Genomic DNA, 27,945 nt, shown 5'->3' with positions numbered 1-27,945 from the left:
TTTAACAGTATTTGAGTGACTGTCCTTTTTGGTAAAACGGGGCCACCATAGAGGTTTTAGGCAGCAGTATGTCATGTGACGAAAGGATGTCAGCATCACTGTCCACTGCTCTATGAAACGTCTTGTTTTCATGTTTGACAAAAATAACATGTTTTAATACTGACCGCTTGAAGTAAAACTTTATGTTAGCTATCCACGTTTTGGCTGCCACTGCACAGGTATGTCGTTTTTAACTTAGCTAACCAGGAAATCCGGTGGCTAGTTTACATTAGCTGAGCTAACGTTAGCTGCAGTAAGCGCATAGTTGTGAATGCTAATGTTACTTTACATGCGTCGAGAGTTACACGAATTGCGATAACTCGCTAAAATATGATATGTAACGGTTATGTATCAAGCGGGTACATGTAGTTTATTTCTGTTGATATATTGTGCTAACATTATGTCTTGTTTGCACCTTTCAGGATGGCTGTATCTCACAGTGGCCAGTCGTCCCTGGTACAGAGTTTGGCCCAGCTCCTCCGAAATGATGGTACGTTACGGTGTGACACACAGACACTCACTGTACCCCAAGTGTAGTTAAATTACCAAGTACGTTTGGGTGATAGAAGGGTCTTGTCACGTCTATTAGGGCTACCTGTCACCCGCAATTCAACCAAAACAATAGGGTGCTGTGTGTCAGTGTCAGTGGGTGTACTCATCAGACAGGCACTGAAGACGGCCGAAGATCTGATGCTTTGGTCCTGCTTGGATCTTGCTCAAAATGGAGATAATTATTATGTGAATTACATTAATTCAGAGTTTGATGGCCCGTCATTCATTTCAACTTTTCGTGACTGACTTAGTCTGAGCTCACTTGTTTGTTGTGGTAGCTAACTTGTAGTGTCAGCTCCTAAAATTAGAAGTAGCGCTGAGCGATATGGCCAAAAATGTTATTACAATAAAAAAAATTCTTAGCATTCTATTTCGATCATTTTACCATAAATGTTAAATAATTATTTCTTTGGATTCCTGTTTTTGCTCCTGAGTGAACGTTGAAGAAACCAGACGGTTAATTGTGGTTTTAAACTGTTCTTTATGGTCAGAACATGACAAACACAGTGAATCGCTTCACAAATCTGAGGTAGAACATTCTAAACAATTATGATTAATGTTTTTCACAAATATGCACAATAAAATTAAGTAAAATCTTTTTTTCAGTCCCTTTTCCTCAACAAAATAAATATCTCAATTTTAAATTTAAGTGCTAGTTTGTGATTAAAATGAATTAAATCAAACATTTATTAGATTGTTATTAGGAATTGTTGTTTTTTTATTGTCCAGTCCTAATTAGAAATGTGTTATTGCACAGTGAACATTTAATATATATTCAGAAGTGGCTGTAGCATCTTTGTCCACCCAGATTTTTTGTTGTCTTTGCTTGTCTCATAATACTTGTCGTGTACATTTAGAAAAGATTACCCTATGGCATGCCCACATTATTTTTTTGATGTTGTAGTTTATATGAAAAAATAAAGTTGTCTCACTGTCAGCACTGAGTTCCTTAGAGCCACAACGTTTGTTCATTACTTTTTCCTTCACATTCATTTTCCTATGCACCTGTCGACCATGTGTGCATTAGATATATAATTTAAGCTTAACACTTGTTAGAATTTGCTGTGGATTGACATTGGATGCTAGAGTTAAATGATTAGTCTCTCCCGGCCTCCAGGTGACTTGGTGCTGGATGGCAGCAGCACACTGACCTTGCCGGCGGCCAACTTGCAGCAGCTCACCAGGCTGTTTGAACAGTACTTGCTGTCTAGGAGCCAGCAGCATGGGTTCCTTGCGCTGCCCTCCCACCCTGCTGACACTGCTTCCCTGCTGCAGCTGCAGTTCCTGTTTGATGTCCTGCAGAAGACCATCTCCCTCAAGGTGAGCAAGGGCCCTTGGGATTGGGTCATGTGGTCTCAGCATGACATACTTTTACTTAATAAACAATTTTGTGTTTGTAATATGTTTTTTTTTTTCTGTAATATTTTATTGACACATTGGGGTCAGTAATTTCTTTCCTTTGCAGGGAGGTCAGAATTGTGGTGACAGTTGCTTACATATCTTTTTACTTATACCCCTGCCTGAGGTGTTATTTGATACATGTTGTGTGTCTTAATTTTTAAACGTAGCTCATCAACCCACCAGGGGTGAGACTTCAGTCTGTGGTGAAAATCTTTCCATTCAAGTCTTTGAAATGTTTGGAGGTAGAGTATAAACTCAGACTACATTCATTCATTTCTGTCATCAGTGTCTTTTATTCCATCCCTGCTTTTTCCTCAGTTTCCATCCCCATTCTATCTGCTGAAAACATATATTTTTGTCTCTCTTTTTTTCTCTCTTTTTCCCTACCAGCTGAAGCGAGTTCCTCCACACTGTCTAGAGGGACTTAGAGGAATTTACTCCCAGTTGGAAGTCTTTACCTGTTCAAAGAGCCTCAGCTCCCTGGAGGTAAGGCAAGGCAAGTTTATTTGTATAGCACATTTTAACAACAAGGTATTTCAAAGTGCTTTACATAAAACATAAAAGCAACATGAAATAAATAAAATAATAATAAAAGTACCCTCTTTTTGCAGTAAATTTATCAACAAGTGTCTCTGAGTGTATGTATGGCATGTCTGTCAAAGGTGATATGTGTGTCTGTTGTTTAGGAGCTACTCTCCCTGTGTGGAGGTGACATGAGCTCTGCACTGCCTTGGCTGGAACTGCACACCCTCAACTTTAGCTACAACTCCATTGTCTGCCTTGACCAGTCACTAGTGAGAAAAACATACACACATGTGAATAAGCCCGGGCTTATTAGCTCATGTTATCTTCACATGACTTGAATTTCCTCTTTTCTTGCTTTCATAGGGTTTACTGAACGTCCTCAAGACTTTAGATTTAAGCCATAACAAGATTCAGGAGTGTGCGGAATTTCTAAAGGTTTCTGTTTAAATATAATTACAACTTTGTTTAAGAAATGCATTATCCTCTTTTTCTGCTTGTGATTACTCCTTATTCTACAACTGTCTGTGTCTCATTTCCCCATTGCTGTCTCTCAGCCCTTGAGTGAACTGGAACACTTGAACCTGGGCTACAATTGCCTGCAGAGGGCGCCAACGCTGGGCCTGAGTGCCAGGGCCAAGCTTCTCACTCTCAACCTCAGGAATAATGAACTGGAGACTATAAATGGTAGAGCAAACTGACAAAGAGGCAGAGCTTCTTATCTTGTTCTTTAAACGCAGTCAGCCGATCCATTCACACACAGGAGTGAGCCAGTGGCACCTTTTTATATCAGAAAAACAATGCTGATCACCGTGCAGATACACAAACTCAAAGACCCCCACCTCCCACTGTTTTGCACGTCCTTCTGTTTATCATCACAAAGTGTAGAGTTAGATGACTTTACAACTTCCTGTTCGGATGGAAGTGGAGCAACATTATCAAATTAGATTTAGATATTATTAGATATTTAAGCAGCAGGTTTATTTTTATTCCATGTATGTGCATTTGTGTGCATATATTGTTTACTCTGTACATTCTTGATGTCATGTCTGAGAGAGTATTTGCCTGCATTGATGTGATGTCTGATCAAACAGGTGTTGAGCAGCTGTCTTCACTCCAGCACTTAGACCTGGCCTACAACCTCCTGTTGGAGCACTCACAGCTGGCTCCCCTCTCCCTGCTGCATTGCCTCAACAAAGTAAGGAAACACATGCGTACACATACTCACACAAAGGCTCCAGTATATCATTTAGTGGACATATTTATTTTCTTAAGGTACAAGAAAGACCAACACACTGTAAAATATAATGTCTTCTTATAGCTGAACCTGGAGGGCAACCCGCTGTACTTCCAGAAGACCCACCGCAACTGCACCGTCCGACATCTCTCCCCAAAAGCTGCAAAACTTAGAGTGAGTAATAATTATAGCGAGACGTGTATATCATAAAACTTTAAAGAGGTGGTATTATACTTTTTGGCTTTTTCCCTCTCTTTTATTGAGTTATATATCTTTTTTTGTGCATGTAACAGGTTTGCAAAGTGAAAAAGCCCAAAGGGATCTCCCACAGAAAGCTCTGCTCTGAACCGCTTGAAAACAGCTCGTTTGTAGTCCAGCCCTTCACTTCCTGTACTTGTGACGTCACAATGAAAACGTGTCATAAAGCTTGCCAAGCAGCTAGCGGGGGTCAGGCACGCCTTCAAACCAAGCTAGTCTGAGCAGAGGCCCTTTGGCTGGACTCGCCTTTGTTTGGTTTTCCATTGTAGAAATTTTGTACCTGTACCTGCTTCCAGGTACTTTTTTTACATATCACCTCACCTCCCCTCCCTCGAGGTTCCATGCGAGCTGAGGGATACTAAAATGTAACGTGAAAACACAACAGACTGCTGCTTGGTCAGAGAGAATATTCACTGCATCATCATTGCGTGCACCAGACAGAGGCCAGCAACAGAAAGTTTTATATTTTACAGTTTTCGTATGTAATTTCATCTCTAAATCCACTTCTGAGAAGCTTTGAGGTGAGAAATCATAGCAGGGCCGAGTAGAGTCGAGTCTATCGATTTGCGCTGATAGCATTTTTCGGCAAGGCAGCAGAGATCGTCAGAACATCGGCAACAGTTCAACGTTTAGTCCTGATGGTAAGATGTGGAACAATGATGTTGTGGACTTGTGATTAACTTACACCATCTGCTAGGTTACGGTCGCAGTCTGAAGCAGCTTTGATTTGGATCACAGTACCTTGTTTTTTTACGACCCGCCCTTCTGTGCTTCTGATTGGCTAGTAGTCCTTACCTGCGAACTGCGCATGTGCAATTCCCAACAAAGATTTTGTACAAGTAAGATGCATCACTCTGTAGCTCAAGAGCGGAGTGTACAACACAGGGTGAAAAGAGGAGCTGCAGCAATGTGCAGTATGAGAAAAATATGTTGTTTTTTGAAAATTAAACCATGTAAACCTGTCTGGTTCTGGTGCAACCCCTAATTAAGATTTTGAACCTGAAAATGAGCATAATAGCACCTTTTTAAACTTGCAGAATGTTGTAGCATTAAAAAAGCACCAGTGGCATAATAGCAGTTATAGTACAAAAGTATAGTACAAAACAGATCCTTGCAGCAGTTTAAAACGGAAGCAGATCACATAATGTCCTGGTCTAAGAACAGAGAATTAGGGGGTAAAAAACAAGTTTGTAGGAAGCTGTAAATTTTCAAAAGTAGGCTGTGATCTTAAAATATACTGTTACGGTTAGAGCAGATGTTGGCTCATCTGCTTTGTATCAACAAAGGCATTATACTGTATGTCTTAATTTGTCTGAAAGTGCAGATACAGAACAGCTCAAAAACAGCTTCCTGGCTAACGTGTGAAAAACAAGGTGTTTCTACATGACTCCCACTGACTTGTGGACTTCTGTCACATATACTGTAATGTTGAAAGTCAACAATAGGCCCCTGGTGGCAACTGCTGAAAAACTGTTTTAGAAAAAAGTGGCAAGTCATGTTTTTCAGTTGTTGTTTTTTTTGTTTTGTTTTTTTGTTTTTTTTCACTTTAACAATGTTCCTTTTTCTGTTTTTTTTCTAGCTCAAACTTAATGGTACCCCTCTGTCTTCATCTGAGTTATCAGTAAGTTTCTTATTCAATATATTATCATCCCACTTAAGCAAACTGTTTGATTCTGAAGTCTTTAGAGAGTTTGTGGATACTGCATCTGATACTAAAGACATTTCTGAGTATATAAATGTAATGTTAAATTCAGGTGCATGATAGTAATTTATATATACACGTAGAGTATGTTATTGAAAGTGATCATGCAATTTTATATATAGTTCTATGCTATTTTCTCGTTTTGGATTTTCTGAGTTAACAGTAGTGTAATTTCAGACCACTCTCTTCTCCAGGTTCTGCCAAAAGCAGGCCAGCTGATCGTTCAGGTCCAGACTGCACCTCCAGTTGCCAAGCAACCAGAACGCAGTAACCAGGAAGTGTCCAGTGGTGCTGGGGAGCTCAGTGACAGCATGTCAGTTGGAGAAGTAGGCGTCCCACACATGCAGAGGAAGAAGAACAGGGTAAGAAAGCTACTGCTCCTAAGTGTTTAAATCGGCTATGTACCCTTTCTCTGTGATGTGAAATAGTTATTATATGGTAACTATATTTTTGCTTTTAAAAAGAATTTAATTTTATTTATCTATGTAAACTGGTGGATACTGACAGACTGAATGCTGTCACATATTTGTGTTTCAGAGTAAGGTGAAAGTGCGGAGGGCCAGCATATCTGAACCCAGTGATACAGATTATGAGCCCAGACAGCTTTCCTCCACACAAGGTGAGTTTTAAAAGCATGTCTTTCCAATGTGATTCTATATTTGTGTGATGCTATACCAAATATCTAAATTCAACCCCCCTTTAAGTTTTCTACTTATAGTTTTAACTACTATCAGCTTGTAGTGTTGGTGACCAATATTAAAGCATATTCAGCTGTTAAATAAATATCTAAACATAAATGTTAATATATATATTCTCTCCACTAGGTATTGTTCTTCTCCACCAGCAGGAGATTGAGCGCATGTCCACCTTCAGAGATCAGCTGGGTGAGGACTGGCTGAGGTACCAACATCACCTAGATGGAGCCTCCCCTTCTACCATCGCCACTGCTGTCAACATCAACCAGCCAACTCCTCACCGTCATTCCCTCTCCAACGGCCTCAACACCACCGCCCGGCCCAGCCCTGGGCATCAGCCGTCTCCACTGTCCCTGGAAGTCCAAGAGGTCCTCCCCCTGCCTCTGCTTTCATCTGAGCCCAGGCTGGAGACGTCGGACGCAGATGCAGACCAGGAAACAGAGTCTACCCTACAGTGGCACGGTCATAGCTCTCGGCAGACAGAGTCCACCATGGATGACAGCATGGTGGACGGCCCGGTGGTGAGCCAGGGAGTGGTGAGCTCACCTGGGCCGAGTCCAGAGTCCCAAATGTCTGCTAAAGGGGAGAGTGTAGATACCAAGGAGGAAGAAGAAGAGGAGGAGGATCTGGGAGGTAGGGTAGTCAAAATGATGTAGTATCAGTAGGAGACAGGCATGACTCATATACTGTATTAAGGCCAGTAAACTCAGTTGTACAGTATTTCTTCCATTTAAATAGACCTTGCATCTCTTCTGAGGTAAAGATGTTTAAGGTTATCCTCCTCATCTGAACTCCTTTCTTTTCTCTTTTTTTCTCGTTAGTGGATCTGTGTCACCCATTACTTGTGGGCGTCTTATCTGACAAAGAGGAAGAATATGGCGATGGCCAGTGGGAGAGGAGGAGGAGGAGGGGGGAGGTGTTCCTGCGCATCAAACAGGGCCTGGTGCTGGAGGTGGACATGCAGCGCGGCCAGGAGAGATGCCGCCTGGAGCTAGGCAGCCTGGCTCGGGTGGAGACCACAGAGGCTTGCTGGACCCGAGGGGTGAGGGGAGGAATTAGATTAGATGCAACACAGTTTGTTGCATTAATTCTGTGATTGATTTCAGCGAAATCGCTCAGCTCTAAGGGCATTAATATGTATAAGTAAAAAGAAAATTGTTTCTGCAAGTTGTCAATTTGAGTTTTCTTTCTTTCTCTCAGGAGTCAGAAGAGATGCTTCCAGCTGTGGAGCTTCACTTTGACTACATCAGCAGGGAGAAAAGGAGGAGACGCTATGTCCTGCTTGATGACAACCCACAGGAGGCACTGCAGGTTAATAACGCATGCACGCACGCACGCAGGCACACACACACACACACACACACACACACACACACATTCTTGAGTCCTGTTGTCTGGAAGGTATTAGATTTCTTTTGGGGAAAATATTGGAAAATTTGTATCATGTCAAGAAGATCTAGTCGGATAAGTAACTGTCTATATTGTTTTGATTTAGGTTTTCATTCTATTCTAATTGTACTTTATGTTCTGCATCTGTAGCCTGAAGGAGGCTACAACTTTGATTTCAGTTTGCAGGCCTGTGTGTGACATATGACAAATAAACAAACCTTGAGCCTTGACTCACAGGTTCACACTCATGTGAAAGAGTTAGACACAAAACCCAGAGATTTTAATCCACGCACACGCATGCATGATAATATGCGTTATATACAGGGCACACTGACTTCTTGGACGTCCTGTCTGGTCATGCTGACAGGCTTCCCCATACTCAAATCCTGTTAACTTTCAGCAGCACTCTCTGTACCATGTTTACTACCGTGTTTATGACTTTGGTCTTCTCGCATTGTGCAACATCAAATGTTTGCCAGATATCATTTAACACTGAAAGTTTCAGTTCCAGTATGTGATGCATCTTTTTTTATATTTGTGGTGAGCAGTCAGGGACTTATGAATTATGTTTTATAAACACACACATAGCTGAAGTGACAAGTATAAAAAAAACAATGAACACCTTGAACTCTACCATCATGGCACAAGACAAATGGTCCTAGTGTTTACAGAAATACTGACACATTATGTCCTACAGTGCCAGCTATTATGTGTCCTGTCAAATTATTCTTGAGGCTTACTAAATTTTGGCCCTTTGAAAAGCTTGTTGTAGCTCTCTTAGTTCCTAGTTTGCAGCTGCAAATTTTTTAAGGGGCATATAGCTTTTTTTCCATGACCAGAATATCACATCAGTAGGTGAAAGAAAGAATCGAGTTTGGCCATATTTTCTTAGCTGACATGCTTCTTATTTGCTCAGATGATGCCCGATTGTCCCTGCTTGATCAGTTTTCTTGGTATTAAATTAACTTTTTTTAAATTGCTCAGACTATTACATTTAAAAACACTGCTTTTTGCTGACTAGGCTCTGACTGACATGCTGTCACATGTGGTGGAGGAAAACCAGCGGCGTGACTCTGAGCTCCGCCCAAGCTGTGTTCACCTGCAGTGCCTTCGCTGTAGGTCGGAGTTCACACGTCAAGGAGAGGACAGTGCGGAGGAGGCGGGGGGGAGAGCGAGGAGGAGAGAGGCTGTGATGCGACCAGAAGGTGTGGAAGAAAAGAACGAGGAGGAGCTGACTGAGGTAGAGTGCGATGACGACAGCAAAGGTGAGAGTGACAAATGAGACTTTTCCATTAGCCCTCAAGCAACATTTGGACTAATACAGACATGACGAAGCTTATGTTATGTGTATATGCTTCTTTATTTGTAACTTAACATTAATCTTTTTCCATTTCTTGAAACTTTGTTACCTCTTTTAAAAAGTTCAAGTTTGTGAAAGTCAAGTTTTCATTTCCTTTCTTTTTTTTCATTTTGTGTGTTTATTTGACGTGGTGAATGCCGACTGATCAGCAGAAAAACTGTACATTTTAAACTTCAAGTAGGAGACCGTACACTTGCGCGAGTAGAACACACATGGAAAAAAAGTGTTTAGAGTGTAGCAGTCATCAGCTTTTCATCTGTTGTCACTAACCAGATGTTATAAGGCATCTTAAAATAACAAAAAACCTGTAAAAAACCCAAAAGAAATAATATTTGGCAATTTAAAAAACTGAAAACTTTCAGCACGTCTCATGGGTGAAAACATTGCCTAAGCAACGTGATGTTTAGCTTTAGTTCAAAGTATTCCACACACACACCACAGCCTTTTTCTGATTCATCCCTCATGCTGAGTCACGCATAGTCTCAGATGAGTCATACTTCACATACTCTAGTTTAGATCATCCTAAAAGAAAAAGAAGCACTACCTGCATTTACATTTTTTCCACTTAAACATGTACTTTCCATCTTTATTTAGTCAATGTCAGCTGGTTGACAGAAAAGACAAAAAAACCCCAACAAGGTCACAGATTTCACCTGGCATGTTGTCACATCCATGCAAAAAGTTTATAATTTGACGTCAAACCTCTTGGTGACTCCTCCTTAGCTATCAGGCTCCCATCGGTACATGGCTGCATATTTTCCCAAAACAAACGTTTGGTTTCAGATGGGCTCGAGTGAAGCATTCCAGGAGTTATCTCTTCTTTTATTGCAAAGCAGCCTGCTCTGCTGTGTTCCCACCTCTCTAATCAGCAGCAGACAGATAGCACCCTCGCTCCAGCAGCCACCTCCCTGACTTTTGACCAAACCTGACATTTAGACCTGCACAGGCACGCACAGACTGCGCACAGCCTTTGTTCTACAGATGTTTTGGGGATGTCTTGGAACCATGGTCCTTTGTTAATGTGCTTAGTCTGCTGCTCCGATGAAATTTCAGGCAACAAATTCTGTTTTCATTTGCGTGTGTCTGAACTGAGACGTTTGTTTGCCTGTTGGTTACAAAAATGCATGCCCTGCAGGTCCAAAAAAAAAGTATCTTCCTCATATGAAACTTATTAGAATGGGATGAATGAAGTGTGTTTTCTGCCCATTTTCTTGTCACTCATTAAACTGTCCTGTCATGCTCTTAAGAATCTTTTTTTTTTTTTTTTTGTTTCACTAGGAGTTGAACAAAACTATACTGTATATTTTGATGAAAGATGTCAAGGTTACCATGCTGTGACAGGGTTGGTAATTACCGCATTAACTGAATAAGTCCATGAGGGGGAGCACTGTTTATTGTTTGTCAGTAGTTTACACCATCAACATGTAACTTTTGGGAAATAACTTCCTGTATACATATCTGTTTTTTTGTTCAGGAAACTGTAATATCTGTCCAGAATGTGGTAGCGATCATGTGGTGCAGCTGGCCAGTCAGTCAACACCTTACAGCAGCACGCCCATCCATTGCTCATCAAAGCAGGTCAGTGAGGACGGATGTCTTGATATAACACTGAGTATTCGTAGGTCTTTTTTCCACCTTTGCTGTAATGTATTTCCAAGATTGCTCAACCAGAATCCCATCATGTCCATGTTTTCTCTGTATCGCAGCAGGATGAATACACAGATGCCAGCAGTAGTCCTATCCTTGAAGCTGCCACCACTGCTGAAGAGACCACTTTCGTCACTGTCCAGGGATGCTCCTTCTTCATCGGAGATGGTCAGGGTGATACCTCCAGCCTTTCCTACAACACAGAGTTCCAAAGTAAAGAGGATCTGGCTGGGAGCTACCACTACAGCACTCCAGGCGCTACACCACCTGAAGTCCAAGCCCAACCTGCAGGAAGATCCACCCCGAATGGTGGGTTTATACTTTTTTACAGTGTGTTACAAATCATTGAATGTAAATTTAATTTACAAAACTCTATAAAAACTTTCCATATTAATCCATCCATTTTCTGCCACTTATCTGAATCCAGGTCACATTAATTTAATTCATTATATCACTATTGTTATGTTCTGCTGGGAACTACTGAAAAGTTTAATATAATTATTAATAAATATAGGCCATATCATCACACAGGTTTTCCATCATACTTTAATATTTTGAGCAGTAAGATCGTAAATAAGGTATTAAATTGCATTCTATGTGGTCTTGAAAATGCCTTACGAAGTCGTAAATCTAGCTTGGTGAACAATGCAGACCCTGTTTTTAGGGCTGCAACAAATTATTTATAATTTTACAACCACGCATTAAGTGCAGTCGTTCCGAACTGGTCTAGCCTCAGGGTCCAAGTTTTCCCTCCGACAGCAGGTCGCGGTCATACACACCAACTTAACACTCGTCAGCGTATTTCTCCATTCTGTCTGCCTCTAAGTGGATTTAGACCCAGGACCTTCTTACAGTGAGGAGACAGTGGCAACTATGGTGCTGCCTTTAAAAACAAAAAATTAAATAAACATTAAAAGCATTGCATCAGAAGTTAAAGCTCTATTGGCTATCGCTATTTATACTATATTTACAGCATCATATGTACATAGGCCTGATTAAAAAAAAAATAGTGCTATACAACAGCTGCGCTGCTGAAAATGGTTTAGAGAAGAAATTTCAAAATCAAAGTGCTACTTTGTTGCATTTCAAATTAATGTCTTTTATACAAAGTTGAACCACTTGTGACCCACTCAAGAATGGACTATAGGTCAGATGTATAAAATGCAAAATAAAATTCATGTAAAATTACCAAAACTTTCAAAAGTGGCATCCAAAACCAACGATTTTTCATTTACAGTGATATAAAACAAAGAAAGCAGTTTGTCCTCTGATTTCAGAAACTGGATCCAAAAAACTGACAAATGAAAAGGTTTAATGGATTCGATTAATAGACAGATTTTGTCAGCCGAACACTTTTTACATCCAAAGTAACACTGATGTTGGCAGGAAATGTTTATTGGAGGAACGCCCCAACAACAGTGAAATATAAATGGTATCCTATTACTTGATTTGAATTCTACATTCTACATATGGTAAAACACATCAACTGTGGCATGTGGTATAAACTGTTTACGTCAGCTTCATTTCCTTTCCTAAAGATATATTTAAGTCTTAATTGAAAGTGAACAGAGATGGGAAGTGTTTGGATCTGGATCTGGATTGTGTGATGCAGAAATGCTCTGAAGCTGTCTGTATCTCTGTGGCAGCAGCAGCGCACACACACACACACACACACTCCCCCCCACCCCAAACACACACATCTGTCTGCCATTTTTAGATGAACCATATTGTAACCGTGCAATAAGACAGATTGGAATCATTACTGGAAGTGATGGGAGAGGAATGAAAGCCTAAGAGTGGGAGGGCTGATTCGTAATAATAGCTTTGTGTGTCTTTTTTCTTCTTTTTGTAATACTGTAGTTGCACCTCCTATACCATGTAATCTGTCCTTCTGAAACCACAGCCTCACACTGTATACAAATGCTCATTCTAAAACATTGACACTTAATATAATGTCTTTTTTTGGTGACACAATGCACCCATTGCTGTGGGGCAAAGCTCTCATTTTCTGAAGAAGTGCTTTGTATCTAAAGACAAATCAACCTGTGTGTGTGTTTCATGTTTTTATAATCCAGTGGGGACTTTAACGTGAGTGCAAGTGATCTCTCCTTGCACTCCTCAAATGAAAGAAGTTGGGTTTGTTTTGGCCTGTGCAGGTCCGTCATTTTTGAGTAGCTAAAACGATTTATCAATGTTCAAATAACCCCCATTGCTGTTCATTGGCGGATTCATTGCTCTTAAATGCCTTTCTGTGTGAGGGCTGTTGGCTAATGCCACAGTCTACTGCAGTAAAATCTGGCACAGGTGTCATAAAAGCCAAGAAATATGTAAGTCTGCACATTGCTGCCTGGAAACTATGGCTATGGTTATTAATGCAAGATATTAAGGATTGGTGGATCAAAAAAAATGTACTCACTTTGAGTCATTTTAAGGCTGATAAACTATCCTCGTGTCTGTAGATGATTTGGACTTACTGTCTGAGGACTACGACGCAGTGGACCATCGGCTACAGCTTTTCCTGGATGTCGAGATCTTTGAGGAGGAGGAGGAGCTTCACTCTTTCCTCAAGGTATGTAAGAGTAAGGCACACATGTATTAAAGCCCCTAATCTCACATATTTCTAACACAAAACATTCTTGACGACAATCAAATTAAGGGTAAGAAGTAGTCTGGCACAACAAATACAACCACAAATTGTCTTTTTTACACTACAGTTTTTGTGCCGTTTAAACAAACAAGATAAAGCATGTGAATTAGTGAGCTTTAAGCCTAGTTTACACTGGACGATTTTTTAGCCCGATTTGCTGGTTGGAGAGCTCGGACCATCGGGCTGTGATCTGGGGTAAATCGGCGATCGATCAGCGGTCGCCAGTCGCTGTGTGAACTACTCAACAACTCATCAAAACGGCTCCCCGGGACATCACTGTCACATCGCAGACGCCAGCCCGATATCTAGCATGCCAAATATCTGGGGCCGACTCGACATCCACATCCAGCCAATGAGAGCAGGCAGCTACTTTTTCTCTACAAAACACATATTTTACTCACCTCCAGTTCTTTCTGTAGCACAGATGATCCCTGCTACTTGCGTGTGTTAATCCATTCTTTCACCCATACTCTTTGTCTTTATAATTGGTATCTTTATAATAAGAAACAACAGCAATTTCATGTGTAGGTTCGCATCATTTCCCGTTTCACATTTCACGTGTTTTCTGGACAAAACGTGGTTTGGAGACCAGCCATCGGGTGACACAGCCGCTGTCAGCTCGTGTAGTCTGTGACCCCGTCACCGATCAGTCAAGTAGTGTGAACGTCACAAGACGGCAAGTTGTGTAGTCTGAACAGCACGGCGATCGGCCGACACTGACAGTCGTGTAGTCTGCACAAGATTTTAGAGGTGCTGGTATGCATATTTTGTTACCTTTGGACAGAGCCAGGTTAGCTGTTTCCAGTCTTTATGCTATGCTAAGCTAAACTGCTGCTGACTTTAACTATTTATTTAGTGGACAGACACAAGAGTTCTATTGATTCTCTTATCTAACACACGGCAAGAAAGCAAAAAGTATATTTTCCAAAATGTCAATCAATTCCTCTACTGTTTGAAAACACCCTTAGTTATTTTTTATTAAGAGTTAAACACTCAGGATTGACCTACATAACTGTCACTAAACCCTGATAGGTAAATTGAAATATACTGCATCCCCTTTCTCCAACTGAGCCCTGCCTTTATGGTTTTATTATTGTATTTTATTGGTTGTATCACTGCCAGACTTTTCTGTTTAATCAGAATATTTCCAGTGACGGCGGCCTGTGACTGATCACTCAAATTTAGCAGTACAATGTTTTTATGTCGCTGTTATTGTTTCTTTTGTGATTGTGGCTTCAATAAGTCCTCTAACATATCTCCCTGATGGCCAAAAGATTTCAGCTTAATGGGTGGTGACAACTTTAAGACCTACAATACTTCAGTTGCGGTTTCGTCACAGTCGGCCAAGATGAACGCAGTCTGTAAATCTCCCGGGAGCCCATTCAACCGATATTCTTGTTTTTGTAGCTTCTTTGACTAGTTTTGTGCCCCCACACTGTCACTCAGTGTTCTCCGAGGCCTCCTTAATATGCAGTGCATCCCGGGAGCTCTTCAACTCAGCAGGCTATTGCTTTTCTCTGTCAGACACCTGGACAAGGAGCAAAGAGCAGAACAGGACCGAGCTAACCACAGCTGGAAACAGGAGGTCCCGCTCCATTCATCTTAGTTATGTTTATTTATCCAGTGATAGGAGCTGCTTGAGGTTTAACTTGTGCTTTTACTTCTTGTGTTGTCTTAGAGTAAATTAAGCAAGACCTTGGTCTAGAGGGTTTGATTTTTAAACTCCAGAAGAGCTTGTGAAAAAATATGGTTGTGAGAAGTCCAGTATTGAATTAATAGCAATGTGATGCTCATTATTACACTGTAACAGACAGAGAGATGAGAGCAGCTATTTTTGAGAAAATGTCCATTACAGACATTTTCCTTCTGCTTTATGTCATGGATCCCCTTTTTTTTTTTTTTTTGTGCCTTCAGATGTCAGCTGTCAAATTTGGGGAGCCAGGAGAGGTCCCCTCTCTGTTGGTGGTGTCAAACCAGCGAATCTATTTCCTGGAAATGACATCAGAAACCCAGTGAGTTGAGCATCTTTACAGAAAGAACTTGCTGATTATGATAAAAAATAATTTTGAATTGCTTACACTGCATCGCTATTTGCATTCTTGCAGCATTATATATTGTATGCAGTGTTTATTTTTCTGCAGTTTTGTCTGATTTTAATTGAAAAAAATCTATTTTTCAAATTCAAATACTGTCATTTATAGAGCTCAAAATCACAAAATGTTCTCAGTGGGCTTTACAATCCCTTCAATATACAATATCTTTTATTCTTAGACCCTTGATTGATGTAAGGAAAATATCCTTTTAATGGGAAAACCTAGGAAGAGCCTCACATGCTTAAGTTTAAAAAGGATTCTTAAACATAACTTGGAGGTATAAAGCAAAGTCAGTGAGATATTGACGCAATACATTCCAATTTATCAAAAGAGTAATCAAATCCTGCTGGTGTGGACAGTGATTCAAAAGAGGGCGCCACACTGCAGTTAACAATTATGACTTTTAATGCTGGTGTGTAGTTCCACACCCTCTGTTTAGAATGTGGATTATATTGCATAACCTGCCCAGGTTTCTGGGTCACATCTTGAGAACACATTGACCTTGCAGTGTCTGTGGACAGAAAATTTTCTCCTCCTATGAGTTTTAGCCCTTTTTTTGTTTTTTTTCTCTCCTCAAAAAAACTTTTCTTCTCTCATCAAAACAAGATCTGTTTCCCTGAGACATGAGCCCATCCTGTGATGGCTCTGATGTTTCTATTAAGTTATTGTGATTTAGACCATTGGGACAGACTTCTCTTGTTCTTGGCACTGTGCAAGAAACCAAACTATTGTCTTGACCTTAAATCTTAATCTTTGAATTAGGTATTAAATGAGTTATTAGCATGATTGCACTTAGTAAACCTCTGCTTTAACAAAGGCATTTTTAAAGTGTTGTTCTGGAAGTCACACCTCCAAGTGTGAGAGCTAAAGTAAACCATTTAGTCCATCATACTGTGACAGTGCACTTTCTGCATTTTCTAATGCCCAACTTGTTTCCTCCCAGCAGAAGCCAGCTCTCTGATTGGCTGCAGAAGAGGGACAGCCACCCAATCATGGAGCTCAGCTACCTAGAGGTGGGGCTAGGTTCTCAGAGCATCCATGTGGAGTTTGGAGATGGGGGCGTGGCCTACACCCTCCTGGTGAGGGACAGTTCACGCTGCAAACGCTTCTTTGGCCTCTTGACAGGTAAAAAGAAACAATGCCACATACAAGCAAAATATTTTTTTCTTTCATGTAAGGGAAAAACACATAAAATTTGTTTTTTTGAATATAGTCAGCTTTCTCTGTACCTGGTTACACTGGTTTCAGCACTTTCTTCAAGGTGCTGTTTAATCCCTGTGTAATGTATTAGAACGCTATGTTCCTCTCATTGGCGTTGTGCCACAGAAATCCAACCTACTCCCCTCACAAACTAATACTATACCATATGTGATGCAAATTTCTGCCCCGCCCCCCTCACTGTTGCGTTCACGCAGACTGAGTACATCCTGCCCAGACCAACTTGTCTGCAAGGGAGGACCGGAGGCTGAGAGGAAAACCTTTTATTAGATGGGGGGCTCCTGCTCAGGCCTGGAATGTCTGGAAAAATATGGAAAATGAATTTGACATTTACGTGTGGTGAAAACAGGAAAACATCTTGGCAAGTGTGGAGAAGTTTTGTGGCTAATTTCTAGTACACATTTTGGGAAATTTGTAACAGAGAAATTGACGTAAGAGGGTATTTTCCCATAATTACTGTTTCATATTACCAATTTCGAGGTACAAGATACTCATCAGTCAACAAACATGCTGTTTAGAAGAGCAGTCAAGCGAAAATATATTTGGAAGTACATGGAAAGTGAAGTTTCATACAGTTTTTTTTTTTTTTTTTTTAAAGTGCAATTTTAATTTTAAAATCCTTTTTATTTCAATTTTCCTTTATTTAATTAGGTGAAGAGTCTTTATAAGATTAAAATATCTTTCTGAAAAGAGACCTGGCCAAGGAGGCAGCAGAAAAAAACAAATACTCAACTGACAACTGACATGTTGCAAAAGATTATATACAATATATCTTTTGTACAGTTATGATGGATAAAGACGTATGAGTTTCCAAACCTATCAATTTAAAGTAAAAACATTATAATTATTAAATAAATGATAAAAGAGGAATAAACTCTGACTATTTCAAACCTTTTGGAATATGCTGCCCCTTCCTTTAGTCAGAATATGTGTATGGTGTAAAAAGAGCAAGTTATTTTAATTAATTAATAAAGGGGAATCTGCAATTTTAGTAGCATCACTCAGAAACGTGGGTATTCATGAACATTTGATCCTCTGACTGAGCGTCTTAATGACATTTTTAGATGCATTTCCCACTTTTTCCAAAACATACTTCTCTGCTTCTTTCTCCAACTTTCTCTCTGCGCTCTGAGAGCTTTTTCTGTCTGTCGACATTCATAAACAGCTCGTTTAGTGTGTCTTATTCTTTGTGGCCTAAAATCCTTCCAGATTGCTTTCAGCGAGACCACAGACTGTCCAAGACAGAGCAGACAAGTGAAAAACACAGTTAATGGCTTGTTGTAACCCTCCCGGTGCATCCCAAAAATGATGCATGGAAGTCTGATCTGTCAGATATCTGCATTTAACCTACACACAAAGAATATGATGTTTATATTTCCTTTGATCCTTGAAGATAACTATGTTGCTATTATGGCAAAGTGTAATGCCAAATTAACCCCCAAAACAGCTGTTGCAATATTTTGTCAGAAGAAGTACGGAAAACTTAACCATAACAAACCCTGTCTATGGTCCAAGCTGGCTCGCATCATGTGGACAAAGTTGAAAACCACAATTGGAATGACGAAGGACTCGCTGGCTGAAGGAGAGAGAAAGGATGTGGTTATTACCGGGACAGTTTTGTGGAGCTCAGAAACTAACCGAGTCCGACACGACTTTATTGAAACATGAGAGACAACACAAGACCCCTGGAATCTGCAGCCAGAAGAGACAGACAGGAGTCCTGTCAAGAATTTGTGTTCCTGATCTTCTGTTGGTGTTGGCCTGTTGTTTTTCTCTCACATAGAGGAATTTGTCAGTTTTCATTGCTGTACTTAATCTGTGTTGTGGGAGATTTGGTTAGAGTGATAGATGCATTACCCCAATGCGGTGATGGCTTTCAGCAGTAGCGAGAGGGAACATGGTTTAGGGCGAAGTGTGCCTTTAGCTGTTTTGGAAACGGGAAATTGAAAATCTAAACTTTACCTGTTTCACACTGCCCAATCTCAGCTGTCCAACATATCAAACTGTGGTATGGTTTTTGATTTCATGTGCAAATCATCAGGGGTGTTGGTAGTGGAGGCAGCCAAAGAGTCTGGGACTGAAACAAGAGGAAGCAGGGATATTGACATAAACCAGAGCCTCAACCGAAGTCCGTCCGCTGTAAACTTGGTTCTTAACACGCTCGGCCCATCACCTTTGCTTACTTGTGATTGCGATCTTGGATTGCACCTCGCAGAAACTGTCCACGTTAACACATTATTTAATCTTTTAGTTCGTCTGACGCTCACTGTTTCTCCTCAACACGTGCAAATGTCCTGCCAGCAAAGTCTTCGTGAAAGTGATCGAGCCTTCTGTTTTTCTTTCTTTTCTTTTCTTTTTTTTTTTTTAACGCAAACTGAAACTCATTGCTGGCTTTTTACTAAGTATTTAAAAACATCAGACACATGACAGAGAACTGGGCAATAATATTACCTTTTTCATCCAAAAGCAATGTTTGATCAGCTTCCATCAAATGTAACTGTGGTTTGTCAATTATCCATCACGGTTTAATGTTATATTTGACTACTGGCAGGTGATAATTACTTACTGTGCATACAGTATGTGTGGACCAACCTATGTACCAGTTGGTACATGAGCAATGTCTGCTTGCGACCTGTGTTACAGTGTTTGTTAATGAGTTGTGAACAGTTAAAGCTATATGTCATGTACCCCTCTCATATAAGGCTGGTTATTGATCCTCAATACTTTTTGGGCACTGACCAAAACTGTTTTGGAGACTGTCAAGTGTGAAATGTTAGCATCGAATGCTTGGTCAGTCTTATTTATTCTTTGATCAGATAATGAGGAGAATTCATTCCATGGCTATGTTTTATTAAGACAAAATTAAACACTGATCCGTTTGATAATGCTTGCTCGTTTTAATCTGTGTATCAGATAAGTTGTTTCTGCAGTTGTTTCATGTCTGTGGAGGCATAAAAGCAGAATTCAAATAAGTTGGATTCATACTCTGGCAAGGCAAATGTATGAATAGCAGAGCACAGGAACATAAATGTACATTTTACAACAAATTAAAAGTAACAGCTGAGCAACTCTTACCCCTTCACACAACTATAGACACACTTCTGGGATATATTTTGATGAGACTTCCTTTTCTGTTCCTTGCACCTTCTTCATATCAATAAGGCAGGGTTTGTTTTGTCATCTTATTTTCCTCCATCATTAACCCTTTATTATCCCCTTTCTTCCCCACTCCTCCTCGGTGTCCCTTTAAATCTGTCCAATAAAACTTTACTGTGAAGCGGCACTGCAGATATCCTCTCTGCCCTGTATTGTTGTCACACTCAGTGACACGCTACAAATCGTGAATGTGAGCGTGACCCAGCACATTATGTTCCCGACACTTTCTCACCGACTGATTCTATGGAGCTGAAATCTTACACCTGCAATTCGAGACCTTTTGGCTTTCTTATGGTTGTTAAAATAACAGGACAAGAAGTCTCAGATGGAGTTTGGCTTTTGTTTGTTGAGCACTTTCTATGAATATTTGGGTGTGACATTTCTAGGCTACTGTACCTTGTCTGTGTCTTTTAGGATAGTGTGTTGTTTTACAGCGACTCCATGATTTACATTCACATGCCTTCAGTACTGCAGTTTGGCACAGTGATGATAAATGTTCACCCTGTTACAATCTGTTCATCTGACTAAAAACATCTTGTTTGAATGGTTACACATAGCTGACATAACACACAACATTCACATTTCCGGCTGTTTCAACAAGCTCAGACCTGTAAACTTCAGCGCTGCTTAGACATGAGGCCTCTTTTTCAGAATAAATATGAAATTTGCATTAATTCCTAATCTAATTCATCTTTTAAAATTGATTTTTTTATTTGGTTATTTTCAGTATTAGTTAATCTGTTGATTATTTTTATGATTAGTTGATGAATTGTAACTTGTCCTACTTTACAACAACCAGGTCTCTCTTTTATTTAAACATGTAATTAGTATTGCTTCTATTGTTATGAAGATTGTTGATTAAATAATCAAAAATTGTTGTCTAGAAGTGCTAAGTCATCGGCAACTCAACGTGCTTGAAATTCTTAAGACCAATAATTTATTTAATTATATGTAGTTATTTTATTCAGTTAACTGAAGGAGCTTTTGAGTGGGGGAAACATCTTAAATAATCTAAAGCAAGTCCAGTTGCCTTTGACCTCTAGATATACCATGTACCTGGATGATTTTATTGATTTTGGTGCGATCTTTGTTGTTATGTCCTAAGGAATTGTGCGTGAGATGGCCCACAAATCAGACAGCAAGCTCAAGTCCATCTCTACCACAAGACTCACTCCTCAGCACCATCTCTGGTACGCTTCACACAGCCTCTATACACCTACTTTGGGGGGCAGACATCTATTGTTTTATTTGTTTGTATGCTGAAAGATGTGGTCTAGATGGTGTTGTGCACATTTGTATGTGGTTGGAGAGGCGTAAGTCAAAGGAACTGGCAGTAGAATTTAACACTGCACATTTCTGACACATCTTTAGTTGATTACAATCAGCTTCTTTTAGACTTTATTTTGTGAAACTGCACCACTAAATTAGCTGGTAAACCGCATCTTAATTTGTAACATGTGTTGCGCTGCAAATCCTGAAGTATGTCATCTCGTGTCACCTTCAGTAGTTTCTCTGTCCTTTTTTTTTTTATTTGTTTTTCTTCCCTAAACAGAAGATGGCAGCTTTTTCTAGGCTCTCATGGCAAAGGAGTGTGGTTATCTAAATGAAATTCTTATTTCAGAGAAGAAAATTGCCAACATTTCTCATGAACAAGTACTAAATGGGCAAAAACCTTGGTAGCAGTTTGGACATCCTGGCAAGCAGGCTTCATCCAACTAGCAGAAGTCAAATAAATAGCAATTACCTTTACCTTGGATTAGGAAAATTAACATCCATGAAGAGTAGATCAGTATATCCAGGTACCCGCCCAGATATATATTTGTTTGTCCTCAGGCAGCAGACACTAAGGCTCAATAATCAAAAGGTAAAAACAAAGCAAAGCAGCCCCTTCATGTGTTGCAAGGCGGCTAACCACAATCTCTGAACACACGTGCAGTGTGTGCAATCCAAGTCCTGTCAGCTATTATTATGTCAATTATCCCTATTGCTTCACAGTTACTGTGAAATTCACCCTGTGATGTTGAAGTGCTTCCATCTGAGACAGGATGGTAGCACCTGCCGGGCCACAAGCCACCACAACACTCTCTAATCTGTATAAAAAAGCAGCATCCGTGCTTTCAACTAAACAGCAGCCAGTTTGGGTGTGATGGGAGATATTTGTGCGATAATATGTAAATGTAATATTGGTAATTTCTTTTGTTCTGTTAGGCCTCTAGTGTGTGAAGACATCCAGGCAGATGTGGAGGATGGCCAGCTGCAGTTTTTCTACATTCTGGCTTTTGTCCTGCAAGGTGACACATCCACTCATTCTGCAAGACAGCTTAATTATGCATCCTGTTTTAGGTTTTAGGATCTATTCTCTTATAGAGATATATAGTCTTATGTCTCTCTCATATCAGTGCTTTCACCTGCATTCTTCCGTCTCACTAAGTCTCACTTTCTGCATGTTCACTTGTTACAAGAAAGATTTTCAAGACTTCTAAAGATGAAAGAGTTGTGCTGTTGATGCTTATAACTTCATATGGCATTGTTATCCCTGTCCTTTCTGGATTTACACTTGTGCTGTTTATTCATAAATGCAACTAAAGATATTTCTCATTTGTATCTAGTTCATCTTGCAGTCTGGAGAAAAAAGTAGAATAAACCAAGTCATAAACATTTATTTAAACCAACAGGAAGAAAGCCAAGAGTAAACTGCAATAAAAACCCTCTTAATATTTCTGCGACCCTAGAAATGTGAAAAGTACCAGGAAAATATGCTAAATGTGTGAAATAATAACCACATTTTAACATAACATTGTATTTCCTTTGAGATAAATCCAATTTTGTCAGGGAGAGGATGGGATTTGTGGGGAGCTGCTGACGTGAGCAGCCTGTCAAAGATCCATGTTAACCACCTTTCCCATAAAATGAGACAAAGCTGTTTGTTTATCTGAACTGTGTGACAGGCGACTTTATTTGTATGCATGTGGTCTGTACATGTGTGCTACAGGATGCCTCTCTCCCCGTGCTTCAGCAGCCACATGTTTAAAGCCGACCTAGCTGCAGGCTACACACAGCTGTGCACGCCTGTGGAATTTCAAGGGCCATAATTTTAGCATGCCTCGATCTGCCTATTCCCTCTACTACTCCTCCTGAAGACCGAGCTTTCTGACATGAGATGTAATGCCAAAACTCACCAGCTTTTTTAAGCAGACGACCCCCGATTGTTACCTACAGTGATACATCAGAGGCTAAAATCTCCACTTGAAAACTGCTTTATTTATCAAAACCATAGAATCCAAGAAGGCAAAGTTGACTCATCATGTGGCTCGAAATAGTTACATGATAAAACTTTAAACAACAGTAACTAGTGATAATTAACTGACTTCAAGGTTTTCTATCAAGTTATGAACATTAAACCAGAATAAAATAGGAAACATCACACATTGAATGCATCTTTGACCGTTTAAATCATGTGAAACTGCTCCTATTTTCAGAGGATATTTGGACACCTTTGACAGTCCTGACAACCCGGGAAACCCTGTACCTGCTTAAAGAGGATCACCAGTGGAGGAAAAGCTCGAGTGCCCTGACTGCGAAAGAAAACAAAGAACTGAGCAGTGGGAGCGTCACCATTTTAGAAATGCTGCCAATCAGCTGCGTGAGCTCAGTCCACCTATGGCCCTCAGATCAATGCAGGATGGATATTAACCTTTACGATGAGGTGAGTATGCATGGGTATTTTTGGTCATTTCCTAAAGACCCGGAACTTAATGTGCGCCTTCAGTTCATGGAAATTTGAAACAAAATGCTAAAAGTTTGTTAATGGCAACCGAATCTTCAAATGCAACTTGATGTAGTGGTGCTTGTCATGGGAATTTTCTGAAAAAAGTGAATTCAACAAGAAAATTTCTTTCAGAGATGTATTTCAATATTAATCGGACATTCGCTCTCCTTGCAAAGTGTTTGGGTCTACCCCCTTGTCACTGATACCCAATCCAGCTATTTGAGTCAGTATCGGGCTGATATCAGTATCAGATTGGTGCATCCCTAGTCAGCAGAACGGAGTATTTGCATATAAAGTCGGGCATTCTGTTGGCTCAGTTGCTGTTTCAGTTAAATGCAGCAAGGGATGTTTGTGTCACCCCATCATCTCCCTCTCTAGTCCATCACGCCTTTGTCTCAGCTGTGAGCTCCTGAATAAAAGTGTAAAACAGGTATTTATAGAGCCATGTTTGGTGCTGATTTGTCCCACATGTGCTTACAGTCATCACAGCGGAACACTAAGCTGAATGATTCCTCCAGTTCTTCCTCCCTTCACCGTGATCTGCAAACACGACCACACAATTTGTTTACTTCTCGCTGCAGAGAAGAATGTCACTGAAATGGAGCACAATCAAGTTTCGTTTGATGTTAAAATCAGTATGTTGTTAACTACAGCATGTGCATTGAGAAATGAAGTTCAGGGCTGCCTAATGTTGACCAAAATACATGACTCTGATGATCATTACAAGTGTGAGACAACATCGGTTTTGATACATGTGAACACTCATTCAGCAGCAGCCTGTTGCAGTTTGTAGCATGTGTTGTCAAGTTGAATTTTCTTGTGATGAACTGCTTTAATTTTCATAGTTTCTCACGTTGCGTTTACTCCTGCAGACTGTGAAACAGGAGAAGACGTGGTGTGTGCGCTCAGAGAGCACCGAGCTCCTCCAGGGTCTGCTGGCCTGGGTCAGAGCACAGTGGGAGGCCATGTTCGGAGTAAAACTGCACACAACCTCGCAAGACAAAGCAGCATAATGGGGGGGCGGCTGGAAAAAAGCTTCAGACTATGTGTGTGCGCTCCTGTGACCATTAATCTGCGTGTTGGTACTGGGAAATGTTTAGTGAGCTTGAGCGAGTTTGTCTTTATTTTCGCTCTGCACAGCCTGCACTCAGTCTGGTCCCATTATGCTTGTTGCTTTCATCGTCTCTTAGGCCAAGAACTTTTTTCTTTCTTTCTTTTATTTATTTTTTTTTTTTTTACAAATGGTTGCATTCATTCATGTGGTACACAAGCCTGTTTGCATCATTTTCCCCTCCAGATACCATCCCACTGAAGTTTTCTACAGCTGAAATGGAGTGTGCCTTGTTTCTTTTCCAGCTGCCATGTTTTCCTGTCGAAATGCACCTTAATGCATCTAGTAGTGCTCTTCAATCACTGTAGCATTAAGCAGATTTGAGAACTAAGCCTTAAATTGGGGAGAAGAAGACATTTGTTAGAGGGGTAATGCAAGGATATGAGCTTAAAATACCCTACCGCCCCCAGTCCCCCTTGTTGAGATGAACAGTATATTCCCACCTCCTAAGGGTGCAGTGAGTTGTGACATCACGCGCTCAACACGAGGCTGGAGGTGATTCGAAAAGGCCAAGGCTCAAGACACCGCCATCAAGGGTCACCTCACCCCCCACCCCACCCCCCCCCAATAAGAGTCTTGTGATGTGTCTGTCTTTTTGAGAAGTTTGCAGAATTTCTGCATATTTGCACTCCTGGCATCCTGTTCACATAACATGGTTCACACGGTAGAAGTTGTTTTCTTTAAAACTTGGGAACAGATGTTTATTTTGTTCATTTGTAATCTGGGTGTATTTTTGTTTATTTTCCATTTTATTTTCAACTGTACAGAGAAAACCACTGTCAGAGTATCCCAACTAAATCCGTATGTTTATTTAGTTTATATATGCAGCAAAGATCAAAATCATTTCAGCACTTAATTTATTTCTTGTTAGCCTTTTTTCATTATGGGTTCATACATAGAAGTATTTTATTTTTCTATAAACATCTGATGTATAATGTGGATAAATGAATATAAAAGTAATGTGTTCAGTTGTGTTTTTTATGTGTGGTATCTACATTTATTTTTAGAGTGAAAGAAACTTCCCTTTCACAACTACAGCACTGCATGTCCCTGAAAAGAGCAAGAATATTTCTCAAAAAGTCTTAGTTATAGTTTCCTTGAAACTATTGACAAAAAGAAATGAAACTTCCATCAAGGTAACCTAACTTACTTATTTACTGTTCTTCTCAGACATTTTCTTAAACTTAGCATGAGTGTTTTTTCTTTTGTAGCCATTATTAAAGTTTCATATTTAAGTAAGTGTCGGATATTGAAAAATTAACATGGACATATGATTCCACATTTAATCACAAGGATGCTTTTCAACAAAACGTTGTGCATTATTTCTGTCCTTAAGAGAAATGCATTTATTTCCTCCATATATAGCAGTGACACCACAAATTGCAATACATGTGGATTTATGTAACAAAGTCTACATCTAAATTACTGTTAATCCCATTGGTGTCTCAGTGATGCAAACCACAACGATGGAAGCCTTACCTGAAATGTAGCAAATGTGTTTATGGCTAAAGATTTCTACATATTTCCCTGCAAGTCAATAAAGAGTAGTGAAGGCACAAAAAAAACTATCAAACTATGAAGATTCTCAACATGACTTCCCACCCCTATTTCTCTCAGATATTGTTCACAAATCTGTCAAAATCTCTGTTATTGAGCAGGACTTCTCCTTTGCCGAGATAATCCAATATGAAGATGCTGATCAGACAGCATGGGTATTGCACAGGTGTGCCACAATAAAAGGCCACTTGAAAATGTGCAGTTCCACTGTATTGGGGGGGGGTCCGGAAACCAGTCAGTATCTGGTGTGCCCACCATTTGCCTCACACAGTGCAACACATCTCCTTCGCATAGAGTTGATCAGGTTGTTTGATTGTGGCCTAAGGAATGTTGGTCCACTCATCTTCAATGGCTGTGCGAAGTTGCAGTCAGGTCGAGACCCCGATGAGGACGACGAGCATGCATATGAGTTTCCCTGTGACAGTTCCTGACAGTTTGTGCAGAAATTCTTTGGTTATGCAAACCAATTATTGCAGCAGCTGTCTGGGTGGCTGGTCTCAGATGATCTTGGAGGTGAAGATGCTGGTGTGGTTACACGTGGTCTGTGGTTGTGAGGTCGGTTAGATGTACTGCCAAATTCTCTGAAACACCTGTAGAGACGGCTTATGGTAGAGAAATGAACATTCAATTCACGGGCAAAAGCTCTGGTGGACATTCCTGCAGTCAGCATGCCAATTGTACTCCCCCTCAAAACTTGCGACATCTGTGGCATTGTGCTGTGTGATGGAACTGCACATTTTTGAGCGGCCTTTTATTGTGGCCAGCCTAAGGCAGACCTGTGCAATACTCAGCATCTTGATATGTCACCTGTGAGGTGGTTGGATTATCTCGGCAAAGGAGAAGTGCTCACTAACACAGATTTTGACAGATTTGTGAACAATATTTGAGAGAAATAGGCCTTTTGTGTACATAGAGAAAGTCTTAGATCTTTGAGTTCAGTTCATGATAAATGGGGGCAAAAACAAAAGTGTTGCATTTATAATTTTGTTCAGTGTATACTCCCTCCAAAAAGGTGACTTTTAAAGGTCCTGTGTACGTGACTTTGAACATTAATACAGCAGAAAACACGTTTTTGCCTTGTAAAGATATAGTGAAGTAATGGCGTCCTGAGAGAATGATGTCACACTCCCTCTTTTTGTCAAGCTTCCAAGCTTCTCCGTCATTGTTTTGGTAGCCGGTCTGGCCTCGTGTGCATGTAATGCATGTGAGTCCCTCCCTGTGAATCTGTGCTTTGAGGAGAGCGATATAACTGCTGGTTCTTTTTCTCATGTAACGAACTCTGTGAATTAAGGATTTATTTCAATCAAACCAGGGTTGATGAATGTTGGAACAGTGGAAAGACAAAAAAGGCACTCTTGAGGAGTTTTATTTTGTTTCTGCTCAGTTTGAATAGTGTGTTTTACGATGATCTGAAAGGTTTTCTAAAAGGAAAGTATTGTAAAGTAAAGTATTATTGTTTTCCTCAATGGAGTCTGGTGGGGTTTGTTTTGGTCAAAGATGCTGGTGCTCTAGTGCGACATTTAGTGGCAGTGAATCTTGCGTACAGCTCCTTTAAAACCTTTTATCACCTGCAGAATCATCATTTTAACAGC

At 40.3% G+C, this 27,945-nt stretch overlaps 1 protein-coding gene across 5 annotated transcripts; it reads left to right on the top strand.

Annotated features, from left to right (window-relative positions):
* Nucleotides 1-61: 61 nt before the first annotated feature.
* Nucleotides 62-25,770, top strand: LOC119904444 (serine/threonine kinase 11 interacting protein). Of its 5 annotated transcripts, none has more exons than XM_038721144.1 (26): nt 62-218; nt 462-529; nt 1,709-1,911; nt 2,160-2,234; nt 2,383-2,478; nt 2,679-2,786; nt 2,881-2,952; nt 3,072-3,201; nt 3,609-3,712; nt 3,836-3,925; nt 5,589-5,630; nt 5,906-6,073; nt 6,249-6,330; nt 6,536-7,039; nt 7,228-7,448; nt 7,607-7,717; nt 8,817-9,060; nt 10,630-10,733; nt 10,865-11,111; nt 13,262-13,371; nt 15,364-15,461; nt 16,486-16,667; nt 21,022-21,106; nt 22,125-22,207; nt 23,396-23,622; nt 24,558-25,770. In XM_038721144.1, the coding sequence occupies exons 2-26, from the start codon at nt 463-465 to the stop codon at nt 24,696-24,698; spliced, it is 3,594 nt and encodes a 1,197-aa protein (XP_038577072.1). In that variant the 5' UTR covers nt 62-218; nt 462; the 3' UTR covers nt 24,699-25,770. The 5 variants fall into 5 exon arrangements, with proteins under 5 accessions (XP_038577072.1, XP_038577064.1, XP_038577053.1 ...); XM_038721136.1 differs by having other exon boundaries at nt 10,862-11,111; nt 16,489-16,667; XM_038721125.1 differs by having other exon boundaries at nt 10,862-11,111.
* The last annotated feature ends 2,175 nt before the right edge of the window (nt 25,771-27,945 follow it).

Source organism: Micropterus salmoides, unplaced genomic scaffold (assembly GCF_014851395.1).
Source record: "Micropterus salmoides isolate LMB-PRFRI ecotype aquatic unplaced genomic scaffold, ASM1485139v1 Ms_hic_scaffold_1, whole genome shotgun sequence".
Lineage (NCBI taxonomy): Eukaryota > Metazoa > Chordata > Actinopteri > Centrarchiformes > Centrarchidae > Micropterus > Micropterus salmoides.
Note: the sequence above shows the minus strand (reverse complement) of the source record. Positions and strands in the feature narration are given on the sequence as shown.